Source organism: Protopterus annectens, chromosome 7.part0 (genome assembly GCF_019279795.1).
Source record: "Protopterus annectens isolate FY-2018-M chromosome 7.part0, PAN1.0, whole genome shotgun sequence".
NCBI lineage: Eukaryota > Metazoa > Chordata > Ceratodontiformes > Protopteridae > Protopterus > Protopterus annectens.
Window position 1 is genome coordinate 758,366,701 of NC_056739.1, and position 24,370 is coordinate 758,391,070.

Genomic DNA, 24,370 nt, shown 5'->3' on the forward strand with positions numbered 1-24,370 from the left:
AGTCTCAGGGGGAGACTTTACTGTTACAGGATGTGTCCTCTCAGGAGGTAGGCCAGGCTGAAGGGGCTTCTCAGGTGGCTGTTCTCCCCTCCCTTCCTAAGGTGGTTAGGCCCTCCCTTTCTGTTTCCAAGGCTTCTTTGAGAGGCAGGCCAGGTTTAGCTTCAGTGGGTGTCTCTCCTAGTTCTTCAGGATCTTTGCCTAAGAAACATATGCTTAAAATGGCAGAAGATTTGATTACTATGATTAGGGGTTCTATGCCCCCTCCTGATAAGAGGCCTAGGGTGGAACCTGAGCTTGAGAGTTTTGAGCAGTGTTCGGAGGCTTCTGAGTCTTCAGCTGAAGACTTACAGGAGTATCCTCCTTATTCTGATTCTGATGTGGATGATGCTACTCCTTCAGCTTCTCCTCCTGAGGATTTTTCTTTTTCAGAGACTCTTCATTCCATGAGGGATCATTTTAAATGGGAAGGACAAGATTTCTCTGATTCCAGGAAGAGGCTTAGGGAATTTTTGTTTTTACCCCAGCATAGGCCTTTAGCTATACCTCCTGTTCTGGATGTGGTGGAAGATGTTTTGCAGAGGCTTCCCTGAACCCTGATTCTTTGCCTCCTGCCCCAGTTAAACCGGACAGGTATTATAGGGTGCCTGAAGCTCATAAGTATCTTTTTAAGAGTCCTAGGGCAGACCCAGAAACTGTTTCTCAGGGGCCTAAAGGTGTTAAGGCTTCTGTTGTTAAAAATCCTGTTCCTCCTGATAAAGAGGCAAGGGCTTTGGATAGATGGGGAAAGAAAGTGTATACTTCTTCCACTTTAGCCATGAGGGCTTTGAATTGCCAGTTCCACATGTTAAAATATCAAAATTATCTCCTTTCACAATTGCAGTCTAAGGTGGATGCTCTGGCGGAAGGTATTGAATGTAAAGAGTTGCAGGATTTAGTTCATGTGTCTGAACAGGTGGGTAAGCATTCCTTGCAATGTGGTTTTGATGCTGTGCAGGCCTCTTCGAGGGTGGCTGCCACTGGTTCTGTTCTTCGCAGGCACGCCTGGCTGAGGGATCAGAATTTAGCTGAGCATGTTAAGACAAGGATTTTGGATGCTCCATTACAGTCTGATGTGTTGTTTGGTTCGCCTGTGGAAGCAGTTTTAAAGAAAATGGAGGACAAGGCTAAGTCTATGCAGACTGTTAAGATTTTTTGCAGGTTCAGCCCCCGAAGTTTAGTAGAAATTGGCCTACTAAGGGATGGACATATCCTTCTTATGATTCCCAGTCTAGGGGTAGGTCTAGGCGTGGTAGGGGAGAGCTCAAGGTTCTTTTAGGCCTAGAACAGGAGTTCACCTGCTCAATCTTCTGGTGAGGGCAGGGGTCAGCCCTTTCGTAAACAGACCCAATGACCTGCCTTTTCAGCTGCCAGTGCTTTCTCCTCTGGCAGCACCTTTGGGAGGAAGGCTGGCACTTTTCAAAGAAAATTGGAGTTTAATTACCCAGGACAGATGGGTATTGGATATCATTCAAAGCGGTTACAGGTTTTATTTCCATACCTTGCCTCCTTTCAAAGGCATGCCAGACATTCCTCCTCTACAAAGAAAAGAGGCTCACAAGCAAATTTCTCTGTTACTCCAAATAGGGGCCATTCAGCGGTTCCTGTGCCAGAAAGGGGCCTAGGATTTTATTCTCGCCTGTTCCTAGTACCAAAGAAGGGGAACACGTGGAGACCAATTTTGGATTTATCTATCCTCAACACTTATCTGGACATTCCCAAGTTCAAAATGTTGACGTTACAACAGCTTTTACCTCTACTGGGCAAAGATCACTGGATGGTAACTTTAGATCTCAAGGAGGCTTACCTTCATGTGCCTATCAGACTAAGTTGCAGGAAGTATCTGCGTTTTCGAGCTGGGAATTCCCATTATCAGTTTTCTGCATTGCCCTTTGGCTTATCTACTGTGCCCAGAGTATTCACAAAAGTTCTGGCTCCAGTGATAGCTTACTTCAGGCTAAAAGGAATACAAATCTATCCTTACTTGGGCGACTGCCTGATTCTGGCTCAAGAAAAGGAAGACCTTTTACAGCATTTGGAATATGTGATAGCAGTGCTAAGATGCCTGGGGTATTCTGTGAACGAAATAAAGTCCAGTCTAGTACCCTCTCAAGACATGTGCTTTCTGGGTGTGAGACTGAATACAGCAACCCAGATGGCCTTTTTAACCCCGGACAAACAAAAGAATCTTTCCCTGTACTTCCATCAACTATCTCTTCAGTCCGGGCTGACTGCAAGGACAGTCCTTCAAGCCTTAGGGTTCATGGCATCTTGTATTCTGGTGCTTCCCAATGCCAAACTGCATATGAGGAAGCTGCAATGGTACCTCAAAATGTATGGACACAGCACTGCCAGGATTTGGACACTGTCATTCAAATAATACCTTGCATTCAAAAGGAATTTTTGTGGTGGGCTCAGGAATGTCACCTAAACAAGGGACTCTCTGTGACCCGGCCAGAGGCGAGTCAGATTCTAACGACAGATGCCTCAGACATAGCTTGGGGAGCTCATCTGAATGGAAAGTGGATACAAGACAAGTGGCCTGCCAGACTACAGCATCTACATATCAACATGAAGGAGATGTTAGCAGTCCAGTTTGCATTAATGGCTTTCAAGGAGTTACTTCTTCCAGGGCAGGTGTTGATTCTAACAGACAACACAACTGTCATGTGGTACATCAACAAACAAGAGGGAACACATTCTTATCCTCTATGCAGGCAAGCAATGATTTTATGGGAGACTGCGCTCAGCTTGCAACTAACTCTTCAGGCAAGGTTTCTGCCGGGAGCACAGAACTCCTTAGCAGATGTGTTAAGCAGGCAAATCATGGATCCCCACAGTGGAAACTGGATCTTCATGTATTTCAGACATTGACAGTGTCATGGGGAACTCCAGACATAGATCTGTTCGCTTCTCCACTAAACCACCAGCTGCCAAAGTTTTGCACAAAAAGGTTTCATCACACAGCTTGGAAAGTGGATGCTCTTTCTTTCAGTTGGACAAATCTTCATGTGTATGCCTTTCCACCTCTGCCTCTTCTCCCAAAGGTACTCCTAAAGGTCAGACAAGACAAGCCAAGGATGATTTTAATAGCTCCAGATTGGCCTCGGCAACACTGGTACCCATTACTAAGGAGTCTGGTAAGGAAGCCTCCATGGCCTTTACCTTTGATTCCACACCTATTGTCTCAGAGGAACGGTCATCTACTCAATGTCAAGCTTCACACACTTCATCTGACAGCCTGGCATATTCTGTTTTGAAACACAGCAGGTCTCAACTTCCTCAACAAGTTTTGAATGTGATTATGGAAGCCAGAAGACCTAGTACAAGGAACGTGTACTCAGAAAAATGGAAGAGATTTTTGTTTTGGAGTGCAGCAAAGGATTTGGAGGTTTCTGAGCCTAATTTGAGTGTGGCTCTTCAATATCTTACTGAGTTATTAGACAAAGGTTTGTCTTTCTCTTCCATTAAGATTCATGCTGCAGCAATTTCAGCTCACTATGATTGTGACCCACCATTGTTTTCTCATCCTTTGTTCAAGCAATTTCTTAGAGGGGCAAAGAATATAAGACCCCACGTAGAGCTCCTACTCCTGCTTGGGATCTCAATTTTGTGTTGGAGAAACTTACTCTACAACCTTTTGAGCCTCAAGGCTACTGCGGAATTGAAATACTTGTCATGGAAGACTGCTTTGTGTTGGCCATTACTTCTGCAAGAAGGGTTTCTGAATTGCAGGCCCTTATGGCGGTTGAGCCTTTTTTGATTTTCCATAAGGACAGGGTATCATTACGTACTAATCCTTCCTTTATGCCTAAGGTGGTTTCTAGTGTGGCTTTAAACCAAACTATTCATTTGCCTACTTTTTATGCAGATCCCCAAAATAAGGGGGAAAAGATTTTGCACACTTTAGATGTACACAGGCAGTTGCGTTATTATTTAAGCAGGACTAAGGCTTTTAGGCAGTCTCAGCAGTTGTTTGTTTCTTTTGCTTTGAGTTCGCAGGGCAAGCCTGTGTCAAAACAAACTATTTCTAAGTGGATTGGGTTTTGCATTACATTTTGTTATTCTCATCATGGCAAGGAGATTCCAGCTGGGATTAGGCCTCATTCCACTAGGGCTACTGCCACTTCAACCGCATTTCTAAGGGGGGTGGCAACTAAGGATATTTTGGAGGCAGCTACTTGGAGTTCAGTGCATACTTTCTCTAAGCACTACCACCTTCCTCTCTACTCTAAATCCAGGGCTGGTTTTGCCACGGCTATTTTGCAGGGCATGTTGACAGCCCCTGCTTCCTTATGATTTGCCAGCCTCCCTTACCTCTGCTTTGGGATTCTACCCAAGTGTTAGGACTGCAGCAATGTGAGATGAAGAACATAGTACAGTTTTGTACCTACCATAAATGTAGATGTTCGAAGATCCACATTGCTGCAGTCCAATTTACCCTCCCTCCTTCCCCTCTGTGTTTAGGGGTGGTTGTGTGGGTGGGGTTGTACCTTTGTAAATTTGTATATATTGTATATATATATTGGGTACAAGAGTGTTTGGTGTTTTTTGGTTTTGGCCTTATCTTTTTAGGGTCTTCTGACATCTGGGGCAAGAAAAGACTGAGGATATGACGTCGGTCATGCGCATTTGTACCCTGACGTCCTGACGTCAGACTAATGCGCCTTGACCGACGTCAGCCATATACTTTGGTATTCGGGCCGACTGGGACAGCGGACTACCCAAGTGTTAGGACTGCAGCAATGTGGATATTCGAACATCTACATTTATGGTAGGTACAAAACTGTACTTTCTCCGGTTTGATTCTTGACTTGGGTGCCTTCTCTGTGGAGTCTGCATGTCCTTCTTGTATTCGCATAGGTTTTCTATGGGTGCTCCGATTTCCACCAACATTCTAAAGACATGCGTCTGGAACATTTCTCCCCAGGCCTCCAGTGAAAATGTCCTAGTAGGACTTTCCCAGGAAACAAATCGTAAATAAATAAATTGGCTTTTGAATGGAGACAGATGAATTTAGCCACTTTGACTGGTTAGCAAGTGACAGGTACGGTCTCTGTGTTTGACTAGTAACTGGCAAGCTGAACATGTTCCTGGCTAGTCTTTGGTAGTGTGATACTTGTTATTTGGGGTTGTCAAACAGGAACTCTCTGATTAGCTAATGACTAGCAGATGGGAGCCCTCCAGTTGGCTAGTGACTAGTAAATGGAATCTGACTGGTTAGTTACTGATTGGGGAGATGAGAGCTGTCTGGCTGGTAGTTGTAATTTCTCTCATTTGGATGCTGAACTATATGAATGTGTCATTGGTGCAACAGGTAGTACACTCGTCTTTCATGCAGAAGTATGTGGGTTTTATTCCCACACCAGGTAGCTCAATGGTTGATACTGCAGTGCAGAATAAGGGGGTACTGCACTCCTGAATGTGCCATGCTTTAGATAACATATTAAACCAAGGCTCCATTGGCTAATGTTGGTAGTACCTTAAGTGGATATTAAAGATCCCATGACACTTATCAAAAAGAGTAGGAATCCTTTATTTACATATAAAAATAAGTCTTATTTACAAAACATTTACATATTTACAAATGTACAAATATATAGATATACAAATCTGTTTACGCATATTCAGAACTACCTCTGCAATCATAGTAAAATTTTCACCCCTATTAGACCCCACTCCTTTTTCCATAACCACCATCTGATTTTACTTAATATTGTTGCTAAAAATCCATTTAACATAATTTTCATTCCATATAGCTCAAATAACATAAAATAAATTTTTATCTGTTATTTTAACATATTCTTTACTTATATTCTTATATTATCCATATTTAATCATATTCATATTTATTTTAACCAGTTATTTTATATCTTTGAAAAAAGCTTCTATACATAATTTTCCCCATAACCTTTTAACTCTTTTACATTTCAAAAACACATAATATGTAATTTCTTCTTCTTAATAATGTAAACATATTCTATCACTTTTCTTCTTATAGGGCATATTTATTTTTACTGACAATTTATCTATTACCAGTCTCCACAGAAAAATGACATTCTACTCTCTGATTACACCATTTGCTTCTTTCCATCTGTTAGATTTTCCAATGGTTTTACTAATGTTTTATTATTAAATTTTATACCATACTTTTCTAACTTTGTCTATATCAGCAATTTTCATTTCCCACAAAAATATTTGTTCTTGATAACCTTTTATTTCTTCAATTATACAATCTTTTTCTCTTTCACTCTTTTTTACCATACCCCCAAATTTATCATACTTAAATGTATACAATTTTACTACTTATCTTTCATCTTTTTCATTTAGCCACTTTAAAACTTTTCACAAATTTAATAAATCAGCATATATCATTGAGTTAATTAACCCTAAACCTATTTCTTATTTATTTACATACAAAACTCCTCTTCTTACTGGATTTAATCTGGAACCCCATATAGATGAAAAAAAATATTGCAATAATTCCTTTTCAGGTACTGTTGGCAAAATAAATACACTTGTTAAGTATGCTATTTTCCCATCAGTACTGAATTTATCAAATAATTTTTTTCTGAATGATAATTGATATGTTCTCCAGAAAAGGCAGGTTTGCTTTATTTCTTCTATTATTTTCCCATGAATTCTACTTATATTTTTATTTCCAAATTTTATACCTAACACAGAAATTTAATTAATTGAAAAACATATACCTCTAGCTTTACTACATCACCTATGCCTTTACTTTTCTCTTTATTTAAAACCACCCCTATCACCTCTATATACTCATTTGTGCATATTATTATTTCTTTTATCCAAATTTTGTTTTTTTTTGCAACTATTATAATGTCATCTCCATATGTTAATAGAACTGGAATTTTTAACCCTTCAGGTGTTATATACTTTGCCTCCTTCATGTTGTAATTTATTTCACATATTATCACATTCATAACTAATGTAAAGAATATACAGCTCATTGGACATCCCTGACTTACATCACTCCATGTGTACCTCTTGGCTTAACCAGGCATTTAGGAGTAGTTTTACATTATTATTATATGCTGACATATATAATTTATTAACTTTACCACTTATATTATTTCATTATTACCCATAACATTTCATGTCCTGTTGTGTCAAATGCCTTATTAAGGTCTCCTATCATGATTTCACTTCTTCTTTTCTGTTCTTAATATCATCCACAATTTCTCTAACTGCCATTGATAAATTTTGATAAATCTTCCATAATAACTTCCATATTTGTTTCAAAGCTCTTTTGTATTATTTTCATAAAGATCTTATAATTATTATTGTTCAATACTACCAGTCTTGAGTTTTGTAATAGTGTCCTATCTTTAAGTATTCAACTAAATAATTTCTTATACATAAACCCGTCATTTAACTATTCATCTATAATCTTAACAATATATATATATATATATATATATATATATATATATATATATATATATATATACACACACACACACACACGTTTTTTTTTTTCTTTTTTGACAATCCCTTACATTTTTATACATTTCATATCCTGTTCCATCTGGTCCTGCAACCAAATCTATATTTAGTTGTCCTAATTCTTTATCTAGCGCATTTAAAGAAATCTCCTTTCCAACTCTCTATTCTCTTTTTTTCTGTTAACATTTTTACTTTCCATGTTTTTTTCACTACCTTCTTTTTTCTTTAAACTTTTCTTGTACATATTGTGCTTCAAAATCTTTTCCCGAGTTCTTTCTATTTATCCTTTTACATTTTTTATTTCTGTCATTATATCACCATCTTCCTTTACTAACCTGCTTAAATAACTCATTACTTCTCTTTTTCCTTGTAAAAAAAATTGTTCCTTATTTAACAGTTCTTGTATTTTTTCTTGATTCCTTTCATATAATTATTTTTCTTTATGAAAGGACTTTCTATCATTATGTTCTAAATCTTCCATTGCATTGTTATATATTTTATATTTTTCTTTCTCTACTTCTCTCATAGCATAGTGCCACTATAAAAACATATTTTATATTTTTCCTTAAATGTCATCCACTATTCAGACCAATTTTTATAAAATGTTCTCATAGTAATATAATCTTTCCATAACATTATTACTAATCTCTTGTCTTCTTCATTCCATGCTTTCTCATTTATCCTTTTTATTCCTTTGCCTATTTTTATATATTCCTTGTTTTAGTTTATATCTAGCCATATTGCAAGATGATCAGAAAATCCTGTTTCAGTTATCCCGCCTTCCCCTATAACTAAACCTTCTGATACTATAAAATAATCTATTTAAGTTCTATACATATCCCTTTTGTAAGTCTGTGAATTTTTGTCCCAAAGTTTTAAGTTACATCTTATAACTTCTAACATTTTCTTATATCATTTACTTTCTTTTTGAGCTTGCCACTTAAATCCCATTCAATGTCTCCTTTTATTATAATATTCACATTTATCACTAAATAGTCTGAAATATGATAAAATATGCTTGCCTTTTCTTTATAATTAGTGTGTATATATATATATATATATATATATATATATATATAATGTTATAATTCTATAAACTTGTTCTTTTCATTTTAAGTCTACAGTGGTTAATCTTCCCATGTTTGCTAACGTTACATCTAATATCTTTACTATATTTGTACAAAATATGGCTATTTCAGAACATCTATCATTTCCCAAATTCCAGATTATCTTTCCTCCCCATAGTTTCTCTGATTGTAATCTTTCTTTGTTTGTTAAAAATCTTATGTTTTCTAATATAATTATATCTACATCACTTGTGGATGGTGCAGTGGTGTAGCAGTTAGTATTGTCACCTCACAGCAAGAGGTTCTCTGGTTCAGTTCTCAGCTGGGGTGCCTTCTGTGTGGAGTCTGCATGTCATCCCTGTGTTCATGTAGGTTTCCTCTGGGTGCTCTGGTTTCCTCCCACATTCCAATGACATGCAGCAGGTGGATTGTGCATTCTAAATTGGCCATAGGTGTGAATGTGTGGTGCACTCTCTGAGGAGGGCTGGGCTTTGGACTTGCAACCTGACTTCATAAAACCTGTACCTGCTACAGAAACAACAAGTGCTTAAGGGCACTCACTGCCTGATGTGTTGTATGCATGGAAGCAAATCCAGGAGGACATCACTTGTATTAAACCACTCCCAAATCCTTATTCTTCTTGCTACTATTCTAACATCTTCATTTTACCTTTAATACATGGTTTTATAAGTTCACAGCTAATTACTAGGCTAGCTTACTTAATAGGACATTGCAAGCCTAACCAGTTTCCCTTCCAAAGGTGAGAATCAAACACTGCTTCTTGTGAGTATGAGTCAAATACCTTAACCATTATACCAACCCCCAATCATTAGCTGTACAAATTCTTTTTCATCCATTTCCTTTCTTTTTTTTCTTTTTGTAGTTATCTGTTTACATTTTCTTTTTCTCTCTTTTACCCTTTTACAAATCAAATTTTTTTTGCCCTTTTACTAGCTCCCAATTTATGTCCTTTTTATCGCTTATTTTAGAGCCTTCTTCTAGTTCTCTTTATTATTTTTTTGTCTAATTTTTCTTCTATTTCAACTACTTCTAAAATATCTTCTCTTGTTCATTTTATTCTCTTTCTTTTTCCTTTCACTTATTTTAATTTTTGCAATCCAGCCATAAATGTCCAATTTTGTGACATTTATAATATTTTACTTCACTTTTTTCATCATGTCCCATTTCCCTACAAATATAACATTTCCTTTTGTCACAATTTCTTATCAAATGTCCTCCTTTTCCACAAAAAAACATGTTTTGGGTTGTCCCCAGTATATTACGACACCCCTCTTTCCCACCACATTTATAATGCTGGGTATATATGTATAATTTTTTTCTCTTTCTATTTTTAACACAATATTACAATCCTAGCTACCAGTCCATAAACTCATTTTGTCATAAACATGTGCAATGACCATTACTTCTTTACATAAAGTTTTCAAATGTCCTTTCAAAGTCTCTCTTTCTACTTCTTTTTGAACTTTTGCATGAATTTTCTTTTTTTGCCCCCTTTAAATGCTTTTATCACATAAAGATTCCATAGGTTGCAGTCTTTTTTCATATTCTCCAAGAAAATTTTCCTTTGAAAAAACAGTCTCAAATATAATATCAAAATGTCTCTGTAAAAAAAAATAAATGCTCGTATCTCATTTGCTTTTAGATCCATTGGGGCTATTAAATTGTCCTACACTTCCTGCATGTCCATTTCTTTCTTTTTTATTTTACCATCCTTACCATGTACTTCTGGTTTTCATTTTCTTCTGCCTTCTTTTCTGCTACAACGCATTTGCCTTATTTTACTTTCTCTGCATGTTTTCTTATCCTTCTCACCCTTATCCGTCAGGATTGTCTCTGCATCCTTCTTTTGTATTTTCTCAATAATGTCCCCCAGGAAACATCTCTTTCATTTTCTAGCTCACTCTGCACCACCGTTTCTTTAAGCAAATCATCCTGCAACCCTTCAGTCTGGAGGGTTGTAATTATATATCCATCATTTGCTGACTCAACTCCATCGAACAGATTTCTTTGAAACATTTCCTCACAATCCAGCATGCATTCTCTGGTCTCAGTATTTGCTTTTGCCTCCATTTTTTCACTACTCCGTTATCTCCTTCTCTCTACATCTGCCTCCCTGTTTAAACTGGCCACCTCTCTGCCTGGAACAGAAACAGGACATGCTTCTCCGAAATGGGTCCCACTGGCAACAATGACAAGTATGAGAAATTCGCTAATGCCCTGGCCAAATTTCCCAAAGTAATATAAATACCACCTTCGGTCTCCCCTAAAAAGAGGTTACCCAGTCAACAAAGATAAATAAAAATAAATAAATTACCGCTAACAATTTGCTGTAAGAGTCTCTGTGATGCACAGCTAACTGGCAGTTGGATTTCTGTACTTGAACAGTGACTGACTCCTGTGCCTTCAGTATCTGGCTCATGACTGAGAGGTGAAATCAGAAGAATTTATGTCATTTGGGTACTACCAGGAAAGCTGGACTATGTCATTTTATCTTATAGACAAATGTCCAAATTCCTTAATTCTACAAAGTATAAGATAGTTCAATCCCTTTGTTTTAGTGGGATAATCTTGGCACGAATCCTTTGAAACATATTAACTTGTGTCTTTTTTGTTTCCTGTGTTTATGTTTTGCAGCATGGTGCTTACGTAGTGAAGGTGTGAGCTCTGTCTTACTTGGTGTTTCTAATGTTGAGCAGCTCCTTGAAAATCTAGGATCAATTCAGGTACATGTACATAAGACTTACTATTCTACTTTATAACATCATAATGTGCTAATAATGTAATGTGTATGTAATAGCATCATAATAAATCACAGGTGCAGTATAAAATCATAATAAATGTAGATCACTTGTAATGCACTAACAAAAATATATATATATATATATATATATATATATATATATATATATATATATATATATATATATATTGATATATACATATGCTATCACTCTATCAGAAGCATGCAGATTCAGTACCCTTGGCCGAGTGGTAACTGGATGAATTTGCATTTCTTCAAGTTGCAGCTCATCGATTGGTGTTTGCCACTGACAATAATTGCTGGCATGATTTCAATTAGTATATATGTAATAATTCAAAGTTTTAGACTTTTACATTTTTTTGCAATTGTGCAGCCATGGATTTAGTATGTAAAATTAAGGGTGTGGGTTTGAGAAATGAAATGCGCAGTCATAGATTTAGTATGTAAAATTAAGGGTGTGGTGGTATGAGAAATGAAATGCACCCCCAATGGGTGGTGCGTGGGGTTGCTCCCTTGCAAAAAAAAAGTTTTTCATTTTTACCTTTGTTTGGGTAAACCTTTGACAGGTTGTTTTTTTCTGGTAGTTTTGAGCAGTTGTAACTCAACAAGCTATATTGGAACCAAAACAGGCCATATGAATATTTGTTTGCCTCTTAGATGTGCTGTTCTCTTGAACAAATTATGAGCATATTCATCTGCACTTCTCTTACAGCATAAATATATCTCCATTCTTTCCACCATCCCTTTTTTAATTTCTCCGTATCTTTTGGGTTTCTAATACCATGCCTGGAATGGACCCCATTCCTAAGTCAAAGTAAGATTAAAGTTTATGAAATTAGTATTGTTTCACTCTTTAATTTTAGCCAGAAGTGCTCTCCAAGCACCTGCAATGTGCCCTGTATTGACGACTCCTGCAATTCTTATGGAGTTATGTGTATCGATAACATATCTAAGTATGACTGTAAATTAATGAAAAACAGCAGTCATAATGTAGGAAGTTGGTTCCAGGGGTCCATGAACAAATATTTAAAAGCTTGTTTTTAATAAACAACACAAAACAGATTGAATGCTTTCATCTTCATGTAACTAAGACTGTTGTTTTTTATTAGTTGCTTTTGGTAATGCTACACTTGGTTTTCAGTACAATTGTAAATTCTTCTTCTATAAGACCTGGTGCTCCTACGACTATTGGAACTCTCTGGGTATCTTTCTTCCACATTGCCCTCATTTCTGCCTGCAAATCCTGGTATTTTATGACTTTGTGTCTCTCTGTACATAACATACTGTAGTCACTGGGTGTAGTAGTTTCAAAGATCAGTGCTACTTTTGTCTTCATTTCAAGGACTACTATATCTGGTTTTCTTACATCTGTTTTTTGAACTGTTGGTAATGGATGATCCAATGTGATATAAACTTAATAATTTTCTATAATGCTTTGTAGCTCATATTTCCAGTATTTTTCAGAAACTTTATATTATAATTTTTGCCCAGTCCCCAATGCAACAGTCTTGCCACATTATTATGCCTTTCAGTGTACAGTCCTTTTGCCATTACTATATCACAACCAGAAACAAGATGTGCAACTGTTTCCAGTTCTCTTTTACAAAGCCAACATATTCAATGAACTTTGTAAACCAGCATGTTCATAGTCCACTGTCTAGGGCCACCAATATTAACCTTTAGCCTTTTGGTTTAAATTCACCTCTCCTTAACCATTCCTGCTTTTGATCCTGATCAACAACGGGTTGTTCCAAGAGTTTTCTATACTTGCTATTATATTTATGCATTTTCCACATTTCTTGCCTTCTCATCTAATTCTTTACCCTATAATCTTTCTTTTGTTTTTTTGGCACATTCAGTTGCTGCCTGATTTTTATCTACTTCTGGTTTAATTTCCATTTCCACTTGACACCGTTAAGCTTCTGCTAAACTAAGAAGAGAAGTTATCTTAGAATTATTCTCCTCATGTTTTAAAACTTTCACTACATCTGGGTCTCATGAGGTCAGCAGATATGTATGCAGTCCTATGATTGCAGATATGTACATGTAATCAATTTCGAGGAGGCCCACACCTCCTTCAGAATGGAGAATATATAGTGTTGGAATACACTGATTTTTATAAATTATTTGATAAGCATGAAGCATCCTTCTTGTTTTCCTGTCCAGCAGATCCAGCACTCTTTGGGGCCAGTCAGTAACTCCAAAACTGTAAGCTAGGACAGGAAGAGCAAATTCGTTTATAGCCTGGACTTTGTTCCTAGATGTTAGCACTGTTTTCAGTATTAATTTTAGTCTTCTAAAATATTCCTTACTAAGTTTTATTTGCACTTTTCATGTTTTATTGTTGATCCTTCATCAGTTCCCAAATATTTATACACCCTCTTGCTCAAATTCTTTTATATCACATTTCTGTCCCAGGCCAATGTTTTCTTGGGGCTGCAGCTTTCCTGCTTTAAAGGTTACTTTTGCACATTTATCAAGACCAAATGACCTTACATCATCTGAAAAAAATTGATCACTTGCAGTTGTGCTTTTAGTTCCTCATCTGATGAACTATACAGTTTTAAATCATCCACAAAAAGATGAGATGTCTTTATATTGTGTTGTTTTCTGAGAGCCAAATTGTTGCCATGAACTAATCTGTTAAGTAGACAACTTAATGGGTTAAGGCAAGGCTAAAGAGCAGTGGTGAGAAAGAGTCACCCTGGAATGTCCCCCTTTGAATTTGTATCCCTGAAATAATAATTTGCCCTTTATCATGGCTTAACTGCAAAGTAGTTTGCTACTGCTTCATGGTCACTGTAATGTAATCAATCAGTGTTGGGTATACCTTATACATTTTTAAGTACTGTTTTATCCATGAATGTGGAATAATGTCAAATGCTTTCTTGTAATCTATCCATGCCATACTTAGCTTCTTCCCCTTTTTACAAATCCCCAGTATGACTTTATTTAGCAACAAATGATCCTTTGTTCCATATGACTTTCTTTATTACCTTTTTGTTCTATTGCCATGTTTGAGTTTTGTTCTGAATGACTATTAACTCTGTTGGCATCACTTCCAGTGTATAGTTTATATGTCATTGGAAGGCAAGTTATTGGTGTATCGTTTTTAGAATAGCTTGCAGGTTCACTCTTAAGCAGGAGTATTGTTTATCATGTTGTTAACCAGGTTGGTGTCTGTCCAGGGTGTGCATATAAATAGTTCTTACTCATGGTTAAATCTTCATGTAAAGATGTTAATAATTTTAGCCATAAGTTAGGTACTGCATCTAGGCCTCGGGTTTTCCAATTAGCAGCTTTTCTTAACTTTGTTTCAGTCTCTCCGGCGGTTATTTCATCCTATTTCATATCCTGTACATTTGAACTTCTTTCTTTTACTTCTGTCTATTCAACATATTTGTTTTGTTCCACAGGATCTTCATAGATATTTCTCCAAAATGTATCTATTTCTTCTTTTTTGGCAGTATTTAATTCATTTTGCTTTGTTTTTCAATTCTCTGTAAAACTTTGGGTCATCAATAAATTGCTTATTTTGTACTTTTCCTTTATATTTATCTGCATATCTTGTAAGTTTTTCTGCCTGTGCTGATATTTTTAGTTTATTATTTGTGATAGTGCACAATAGATCCTGATCTATTGTGATACCGCACATTACATTTATCACATCTATCTTTCTGAGTGTTTTTGTTGATCTGTTCCCTCTTCTGTATTCTTCTAACAGTGACATCTCTTGTGTTAATTGCTTTATAGTTTTCTCTGTTTGTTACTTCCATTATAGCATTTGATTTTCCCCTTCTGTTTCCTTACTATCTTGTGTCTTTGTGGTAAATCTTTATCTGTTATTAATTTAGCTGCAAAATAATATAGCCTGTTTACTTCTGTTATATTGCATGAATCTGTATGAACAGTCCTAATTACTGTGTTCATTTATCAAACTTTTATCTTTTGGAGTTTTATTGACTTTCTGTAGTCTATTTCTTTCATTGATCTTAATATGTCCATCTCTATTAAATTAAGCAACTCTTTTCTTAGATCATTTTCTTCTAAACTGAGGGCACATTCTTTGCTCTCCATTCCCTGTGGGCATTCTACAGAAAGTTCCAGAGCATTTTCCTGTGCCACATTCTCCTCTCTTTCATCCTGTGTCATCTGTTGCTCTTTCATATAGGAACTCCCTGGCCTATCACTCCACACTTTCCTGTTCCTTCTCTTGCTGTGCAATTCCAACTGAACTTTTGTACTGTGGCTGCAAACTATCTTCATGTGGCAACTGATCAGATGTTTCCCACTTCGCTGTTTTCTCCTTAATTTTGGGATCCATTGCTCTATTCTGCTGTAATATTATCAGAGTTAGATTTTTCTACACTATATCTTTCACTTCACAAGTAATCCATAACCTCAGTTTCTATTTCTTTAACTTCTCCATTATGAATTCTCTTTTCTACTTTTCCTCTTTGTTTTCTTATTTTCGTATTGTAAAATTTTCCATATCTGGGTGCCTTTGCCTATATTTCTCTTCATATATCTGTGGTGCTGCTCTTTTTGTATTGATTTTTTTCTCCTTTGCATAAATATTGCATCATATTAAATCTGTGTTTTCTTTCCCATGTCCATATTTCTTCTTCAGATGTCTCCTGCTCCTCCTGTTTCTCCTTACTAAGGGGACTCGTTATTCCACAGTGCTGTGATATAACCTGTATTAGACTTTCTACACTAAATCCTTCACCTCGTAGGTATTCTATAACTTCAGCTTTTATTTTTTTAACTTCTACTTTGCTATTCTTCTGTTTTACTTTCCCCCTTTATGATGTTATTTTTTGTACTGTGAAAATTTCCATATCCAGATGCCTTTGCCTGTATTTCTCTTTGAATATCTTTGGGGCTGCTTTATTTTATTGATTAATTTTGGCTTTCCCCTTTGCATAAATATTGTACCATATCAGATAGCTCTTTCTTTTCCATGTCCATATTTCTTTTTTATGCCTTTCAAAAATCTCTAGATTTTGTTCTTTATATAGTCACACTTCCTTAGTCATTTTTTTTTCCAAACAGCCCAAGGTTTCTTGGTCTATGTAATATTTTTCATAAATCTGTTGTATTAATGAACACAATTTTTTATTTGAAGCTTCTGACAGTTTTTCTTGTGCAAGTATTTTTTTCTTTCCTCTAATTTCTCTCTTATCTTTTTGTATATCTTCTGTCTGGAATGTCTGGGCTTCTTGCATAATAATAACAATACATCATTTCCTTCTTATCCTCAATAGTCCACTCCATCATGTTTACAGCTCTTTTTTGGCCTACCATTTTTTACGATTTTTGTGGACTACTACTTCCTTTAAAACAGGGATCCTTCTATTTAGAGCCTACTATTGTCAATAAGTTAATCCCTTTTAAAGCTGTTAATCAAATTTAATAAATTGATACAGTATTTTGCATAGATAGTCATCCTAAGTAAACAATATTTTGCTTTACCTTAAAAGCTTTTTTCATTAATGTAATGATTTTCTTTATTTTCTGCAGCCTTCCCCAGAGTTAAAACATACCTTTTCTATTAAAGGTTTTTAAGTCTTGGTCACATTCCCTTGTGCTTTCTCCTCTTCATCGAGACTGTATTTGTCAGCTTCAGTTTGTTGCTTTTCTATTTTTTTCCTTTTTTATACTTTTTTCCTGGTTTCTCCTATCTCCCTACTGCTACACAAAACAACTAGTCATAGACTTCAGTTCTGCCTTCAATACTGTCATCCCCTAGAATCTGATAATGAAACTACAACAGTTGGACATCGACTCACACTTATGTAATCATCAAATTTGTGGATGACACCATGGTCATAGGTCTGGTCAGAGACAGTGAAGATAAAGCCTACAAGAATGAGATCGAACATCTGTTGGGCTGGTGTGACAAAAACAACTTAGCTCTGAATGTCAGCAAGACTAAAGAACTGATTGTCGATTTCAAAAGGTCTGAAGAACCACACCAACCTCTAGAGATGAACGGGATGACAGTGGAAAGGGTTAAAAGTACAAAGTCTGGGAGTACATATCACTGAGGACCTGTCCTGGTCTGTCCATGTATCTTACATGTTCAAAAAAGCTCAGCAACAATTGCACTTCCTAAAGAAACTGAGGAAGGAAAACTATCGAAGACCATCTTCCAAACTTTTTACAGGGGCACCGTTGAAAGTGTCCTTACCAATAACATCACTGTGTGATATGGCAGCTGCAACACCTCCGATCGTAAGGCTCTTAGGTGAGTTGTAAGGACAGCAGAGAAAATCATTGGTTCCTCTCTTGCACCTCTGGAAGACCTACATGAATCACCCTGCATCAGTAGATCCAGGAAGATATCCAATGATCCTTCGCATCCTGCAAACGGTATGTTTTTCCACCTCTACTCAGGTAGGAGATAAAGAAGTATGCACTGTAGGACTTCTAGACTTAACAGCAGTTTCTTTCCTCTCTCCATCAGATTAATGAACAGATTTGTGAAAAACGAGCCAGGAGACTGTCAATGCATTCTTCCCCTCCTGTCACATAGGTATGCTATTTATCTGACTGTACAGATCCTTACATATCCAGGCTTTGTTGCACTATAAGTATTAAGCTTTTTCATGTGCAATAACTAACTGATGTGTCACACCTTACCTTACCGTAGGACTCTGTGAAGTGCAATATAAAATCACACTGTGCAATATTCATGCTGACCTTTCCATATGCTGCTTAGTTCTTATGTTATAGTAATGTCATGCACACATTGTTACATGATTCTATTTATATGTCTGGTCATTATTTATTTTTTATTTATTTACGTGTGTTGACTGGGAGTGTCCGACAGGACGTAGGTCCATTTTTAGCGGAGGCTCGGGGAGAAAAGCTCCACAGTTAAATTATACAGACAGTAGTTTCATTGGATTTACATAGCAATTAACAATTTGATCAACATAGCAATTAACAATTACAAACATAGTTACAGATGAAGAACATAGTACATCAGTAGACAACTAGAATCTTTATCATCTGCGAAGTACATAACAGACATTAACAATTGTTACAGTAAGAAGTTCCTGCTGTATAATAAGTAGTTAGGCTTATGATTATTATTATGTTATTATTTTATTCTATTTTTATTTTATTCTATGTTATATTATTATTATTATTATTATTATCTGTATCTTTGTTTTTGCACTGGGAATGAAGCCTTACAATTTCGTTCTGCTACATTGTGGTGTAGTTCTGAATGACAATAAAGTTTTCTTTGACTTTGGCTTCATCCATTCCATTCAACAGCTTCTTCATTTGTTTGCAGAATACTCAGAACAAAATGCTGTAGTGTGTTATCAAAGGAGCAAATTAGGGAGGAGTGCCTTCTGACTGTATACACTTCTCTTAGCTATGTATCCCAGCTCTCTTTAATTACCTGCTCTCACTTCTTGACTATATCCAGACTATTTCATCTTTTCAATGATGCTTACAAGCAGACCTACTACCACATCATGTCAGGGGATCTGTACCTTTCTTAACCACAACTTGATCCTCTAGTCTGGGTTCCCAGCTGAATTAGTATGCAGATGTTTTGTAGTACATCTCAGCTGACACATATATAAAACCATTATTTTAAGACATCCAGGACTAACCAGGTTGTTATTTATTTATTTACTTGTTTATCTTTGTTAACCAGGTAGGTTGACTGGTCCTTGTACACGCTGTGTTTTTGCAGTACATCCTGGCTGACACATATATAAACCATTATTTAAGACTAATGAGGTTATTAGTCATTTTTTATCTGCTTGTTTGTGTTTGCTAACTAGGTAGGTGTACTGGTCCCTGGACCTTTTTCATCCATGACCCAAGTGTGTACCTCGCACAGTTGCATAGATGTCACCTAGTTTATTTCATGGCACAAAATTCATAAAAGTCATAATTTCATTTTATGGTAAAGCATTTGTAATATTATATACAATTGAAATTGTTCAAATTTAAAAAAACTACATAAAATTATTTACAAACATACCTCTCAACCTACAGACATTGTAAATGGGAACAAAGGCCCTAGAAAAGTAGGAACATCCAGCTAAAATCCTGGTTGTCTAATTAGCATAAAATCTGAATAACAAATAGCACATAACTCTTCCTGTTTCCAGTAGGAATGAGAGATATTACTCAAAACACATGTATTTATTCATTTTGTCACCTGGAAAGTTCGGCTTGGCAGAAAGAGCCCATTTTCATGAGAGGCCCAGGGAGAAAGGCTCCAGTACAAAATTAAAATTAATGTTTAGCAATAAAAAAGAATAGTCAACATTAACAAGAGAAGAAAGAGCACATTTAAAATGTTCCCAAAAGGTCTTGTACACAACAAAATTTGGAAATAATGTTTTGCAAGAAAATAGTCAACAATAACAAAGAAGAAAACACAAATCTACAATGTCCCTAGAAGGTCATATACACAGTTTTTTGCAAAAGTAGAGAAAATACATTCAACGAAAGAAAAATTTGTGCTATAGTTTAGAGTTAACGTTGCATAAAAGGAGCTAGCAAGTTAGGCTAGTGCACGGCAAGTGAACAAGGTTGATCAACAAATAAAAGAGCCAGCACCCAGGAGGATCTATAAAGAATAGATTTTATTCCAAACTGAAACTAGACCGGTTTCAGCGACAAGGCTTTCTTCAGTAGTACATTAAGCCATAGTGGTGAGTCATAGTCTTATATAACCTCAATAAATGAATCCAGTGACATCACTTCCTGTAGTTTAACAAAAGCAAACTAAAGCAAACAGTAAAAGTATTAGAAAAAACATCATATAAACATGAATAAGATGTAATACTCATATTCATAAGCTTAAGTTGGTGCATATAATATATGATAACAAACCAAATATAATAAAGTCATAGTGATCAAATAATCTCTCTTAACATAAAAATCATAATATGATATTACATAAAACAACATCCTAAATATTGACACACAAAAATGAATCTAGAAATATGCTATGCATCTGAATACAGATGTACCTGGAACAAAATAATATATATATAATGGAATGCAGAAGGTTATGTAATTAACCATAAGTCAAACATATGTAGTTCACTTAAAAGTATTAATCATAATTTGTCATTTAATCCCGGCGGGAAAAGCCCCCCAAGTTTAATAATCCATCCCCTTTCCTTAGCATTTAAAATTTCATGCCAGCCTGTTTTGAATGATCGATTTCCTGTGATGCAATCAATAATAACACAAGAAAATTTGGCTATGTGATGCTTAATGAAATGTCTGTATAGTGCATTAGTCAGTCTCTTATTCCTGATATCTCCAAGATGTTCAGAAATCCTGATACGAAATTGTCTAGATGTTTGGCCAATGTAAAATGCCTGGCATGTGCATGTAGCAAGGTATATTATCCAGTCCGAGCTACAATTGCCAAAAAACTGAATATTATATATTTGTCCGGTATTTTTACTGGTAAAACAGGTTGTTTTGAAAATGTAACTACAAAAACTGCAGTGTCCACATGGGTAGATGCCTATAAGTTTATCACCAGTGAGTGTGAGGGGGTCAGGAATACCTCCAAGAATTTATTGAGCATTTGAATGGTAACATCTGGGGTATTGAATTTACTGTGGAATATAATCGGAGTGAAATTAATTTTCTGGACGTTCACCTCACAAGGCAGTCTGATAATACACTGAAAACGTCTATTCATAGAAAGTTTCCACAGTACAATACTCTATTGCATGCGGAAAGTCATCATCCTAAACATATCATTAGGAATATACCAAAATCCCAATTTTTGCGCATTAAAAGAATTTGTTCTTCAAATGATGATTTCAAAAACCATCAAATGGATTTAACCAATAGATTTCTGTCCAGGGGTTATTCCCCTCAAATTATTGATTCAGCTATCCAATTCAGTCATACTAAATCCAGGGATTCCCTTCTTCAATATAATACCAGGCCCAAAAACCAGGATTTTGATCTATGCAGATTTGTCACGACCTATGGCAGAAATAGTGGGAACTTAGTTAACATCATCAACAACCATTGGAACATACTTTATTCACATCCCCTTTTGTCAGATCATTTGGGAGAACGATGTTATTTTTCATATAGAAAAGGCAAAACACTGGGTTCACTATTCTCCCACTACAAAAGAACTAGAGCAATGCAAGATCATTTTACACAAAGGACACTCACTGGTGATAAACTTATAGGCATCTACCCATGTGGACACTGCAGTTTTTGTAGTTACATTTTCAAAACAACCTGTTTTACCAGTAAAAATACCGGACAAATATATAATATTCAGTTTTTTGGCAATTGTAGCTCGGACTGGATAATATACCTTGCTACATGCACATGCCAGGCATTTTACATTGGCCAAACATCTAGACAATTTCGTATCAGGATTTCTGAACATCTTGGAGATATCAGGAATAAGAGACTGACTAATGCACTATACAGACATTCCATTAAGCATCACACAGCCAAATTTTCTTTTGTTATTATTGATTGCATCACAGGAAATCGATCATTCAAAACAGGCTGGCATGAAATTTTAAATGCTAAGGAAAGGAGATGGATTATTAAACTTGGGGGGCTTTTCCCGCCGGGATTAAATGACAGATTATGATTAATACTTTTAAGTGAACTACATATGTTTGACTTATGGTTAATTACATAACCTTCTGCATTCCATTATATATATTATTTTGTTCCAGGTACATCTGTATTCAGATGCATAGCATATTTCTAGATTAATTTTTTTGTGTCAATATTTAGGATGTTGTTTTATGTAATATCATATTATGATTTTTATGTTAAGATAGATTATTTGATCACTATGACGTTATTATATTTGGTTTGTTATCATATATTATATGCACCAACTTAAGCTTATGAATATGAGTATTACATCTTATTCATGTTTATATGGTGTTTTTTCTAATACTTTTACTGTTTGCTTTAGTTTGCTTTTGTTAAACTACAGGAAGTGATGTCACTGGATTCATTTATTGAGGTTATATAAGACTATGACTCACCACTATGGCTTAATGTACTACCGAAGAAAGCCTTGTCGCTGAAACCGGTCTAGTTTCAGTTTGGAATAAAATCTATTCTTTATAGATCCTCCTGGGTGCTGGCTCTTTTATTTGTTGATCAGTTTAGAGTTAACAACAGGGTGAAGTGTTTGTAATTACATATGTGTAATTTACATATGTTAGTGATGTGATTTGCAGGAGTTATTGTAGTGTAGGCAAAAGTTGTATGACTTAAGAACAACCTGGTTAGACAGAGCAGAGAAGTTTATAGAAGGTCAGGATAAAGTCAAGATGGTTAAGAGAAAAAGATGTTAGTTGTTGGCAATAGTGGGAGATTTGTAGGTGGAATTGAAAGTGGAGGTATTAAGGAAGATGGTGGTAAGTATGAAAAAAGAAGGGCATTGAAGGATAGATGAAATGATCAATATAGGGAGCTGCAGAGTTGATAGTGGTGAAAAAAGCTATTATAGTATTGTTAAATATAGTGAACAGTATGGTGCAAGATGGGAGGAAAAAAAGTGGTAAAGAAGTTGATGTAAGGTAGAAGTTAGCCTGGATTGATACATGGACAAGTTTGTGACATGAATAAGAGGTGTTTTAGTTTAGATTTATATGTTTTGAATTTTGAGATGGTTCTGATATCATGGGGTAATGAGTCCCTTAGTTTTGTCATAGAGTAGGCATAGAGGGATTTTCCTGCAGTTTTGTTAGGTTTTCCTATGGATAGAAGTTCTTTGTCTTCAGAGCGAAGACCCCAGTTAGGTGTATAGATTTGAACTGTAGAGTTTAAGGTGGGACAGATGTCAGGAGTATAAATAATTGTATGGGCCATAGTTAGTTGGAGGTAATTTAGATGTTGTGGAAGTTGTAGCCATTTCAAGTTGGTAAGAGCAGTGCAGTGGTGTGTATGGTAAGATAGTCCTGCAGCAAAGTCTGCCATTTTATTATAACAAGATTCAAGCTTGTTATTACTGTTTTCTGAAGATTTGTTAAAATGGGGGTGGCATAAAGTAAGGAAGGTAACAGGTAGATAGTGGCTAGTGTGGTTTTGGTAGGCTTTTCCATGAAGTGCTTGTGCTGATAAAGCATACCTAGTTTGTGGTGTGTTTTTTTAACAGAATTGTGTATGTGATGTTTGAAGATAAGTTTATTATCAATTGTAACTCCTAGTAATTTGGTGTGTGGGACTACTTCAATTTCTGTGTTATTTAGTGACAATACTTTAAACTCAGCAGAGGTGAATCGTAGGGTAAACAGTAGGAGTTTAGTTTTATTGGGACTGAGTACTAATTGGGCATTGTTAAGCCAGAGCTCAACAGATGTAAATGCAGTTTGTCTTGAGTAGCATCATCAGTGCATTGGAATAGGGAGCTTTGATGTAAGACGGTATGAAGGTTATTAATAAAGGTATTAAAGAGGAGTGGTCCAAGGATGGAGCCTTGTGGTGCTCCTGTTTTATTTGTTAGGTACTGGGAATGAGGGCCTTTCCATCTTATGCATTGTTGTCTATTTGACACGTAGTTAAAGAATCATAGGAGAGAAGGCTGGGAAAGGCCAAGTGAAGAGAGTTCTTGTAAGGGTTTAGGGTGTGAAACAGTATCAAAGGCTTTGGAAAAGTCAAGAAAAAGACCTGAAGTTAATTGTCCTGAGCCCCTGGTCTTACTGATAGTGTCTGTGAAAGATATTAATGCTGTTGTGTACTGTGTGCAGGTCTGAAGCCATGCTGTGTGGGGGTTAGTCAGTGGCAGATCTAGGAATTTGAAAAAGGTGGTGCAGTTTGGAAAGTAGACCAACAGGAAGTGTGTGGGGGTGATAAACAGAGATGACCTCAGATGAAATAGTGCCCCAGGCAAGGGGTCCTAGTGCCCAGGTTCCCTCCATTTTGACCTTTACACAATATTCAAATTATTTTTTTCTTATCTATTCACATATTTTTATTTTATTCTTCAACTTTTTCCTGCATCCTTTCAATGTGCTCT

General features: G+C 36.1%; 1 protein-coding gene across 5 annotated transcripts in view; it reads left to right on the forward strand.

Moving 5' to 3' along the window:
* Positions 1 to 24,370, forward strand: part of KCNAB3 (potassium voltage-gated channel subfamily A regulatory beta subunit 3) — a 1,202,467-nt gene that overhangs the window by 1,005,924 nt on the left and 172,173 nt on the right. For all 5 annotated transcript variants that reach the window (XM_044077289.1, XM_044077288.1, XM_044077291.1 and 2 more), the window contains one exon: positions 11,229 to 11,317. In XM_044077289.1, the coding sequence (XP_043933224.1) occupies positions 11,229 to 11,317 (89 nt within the window). The remainder of the gene's footprint in view (positions 1 to 11,228; positions 11,318 to 24,370) is intronic.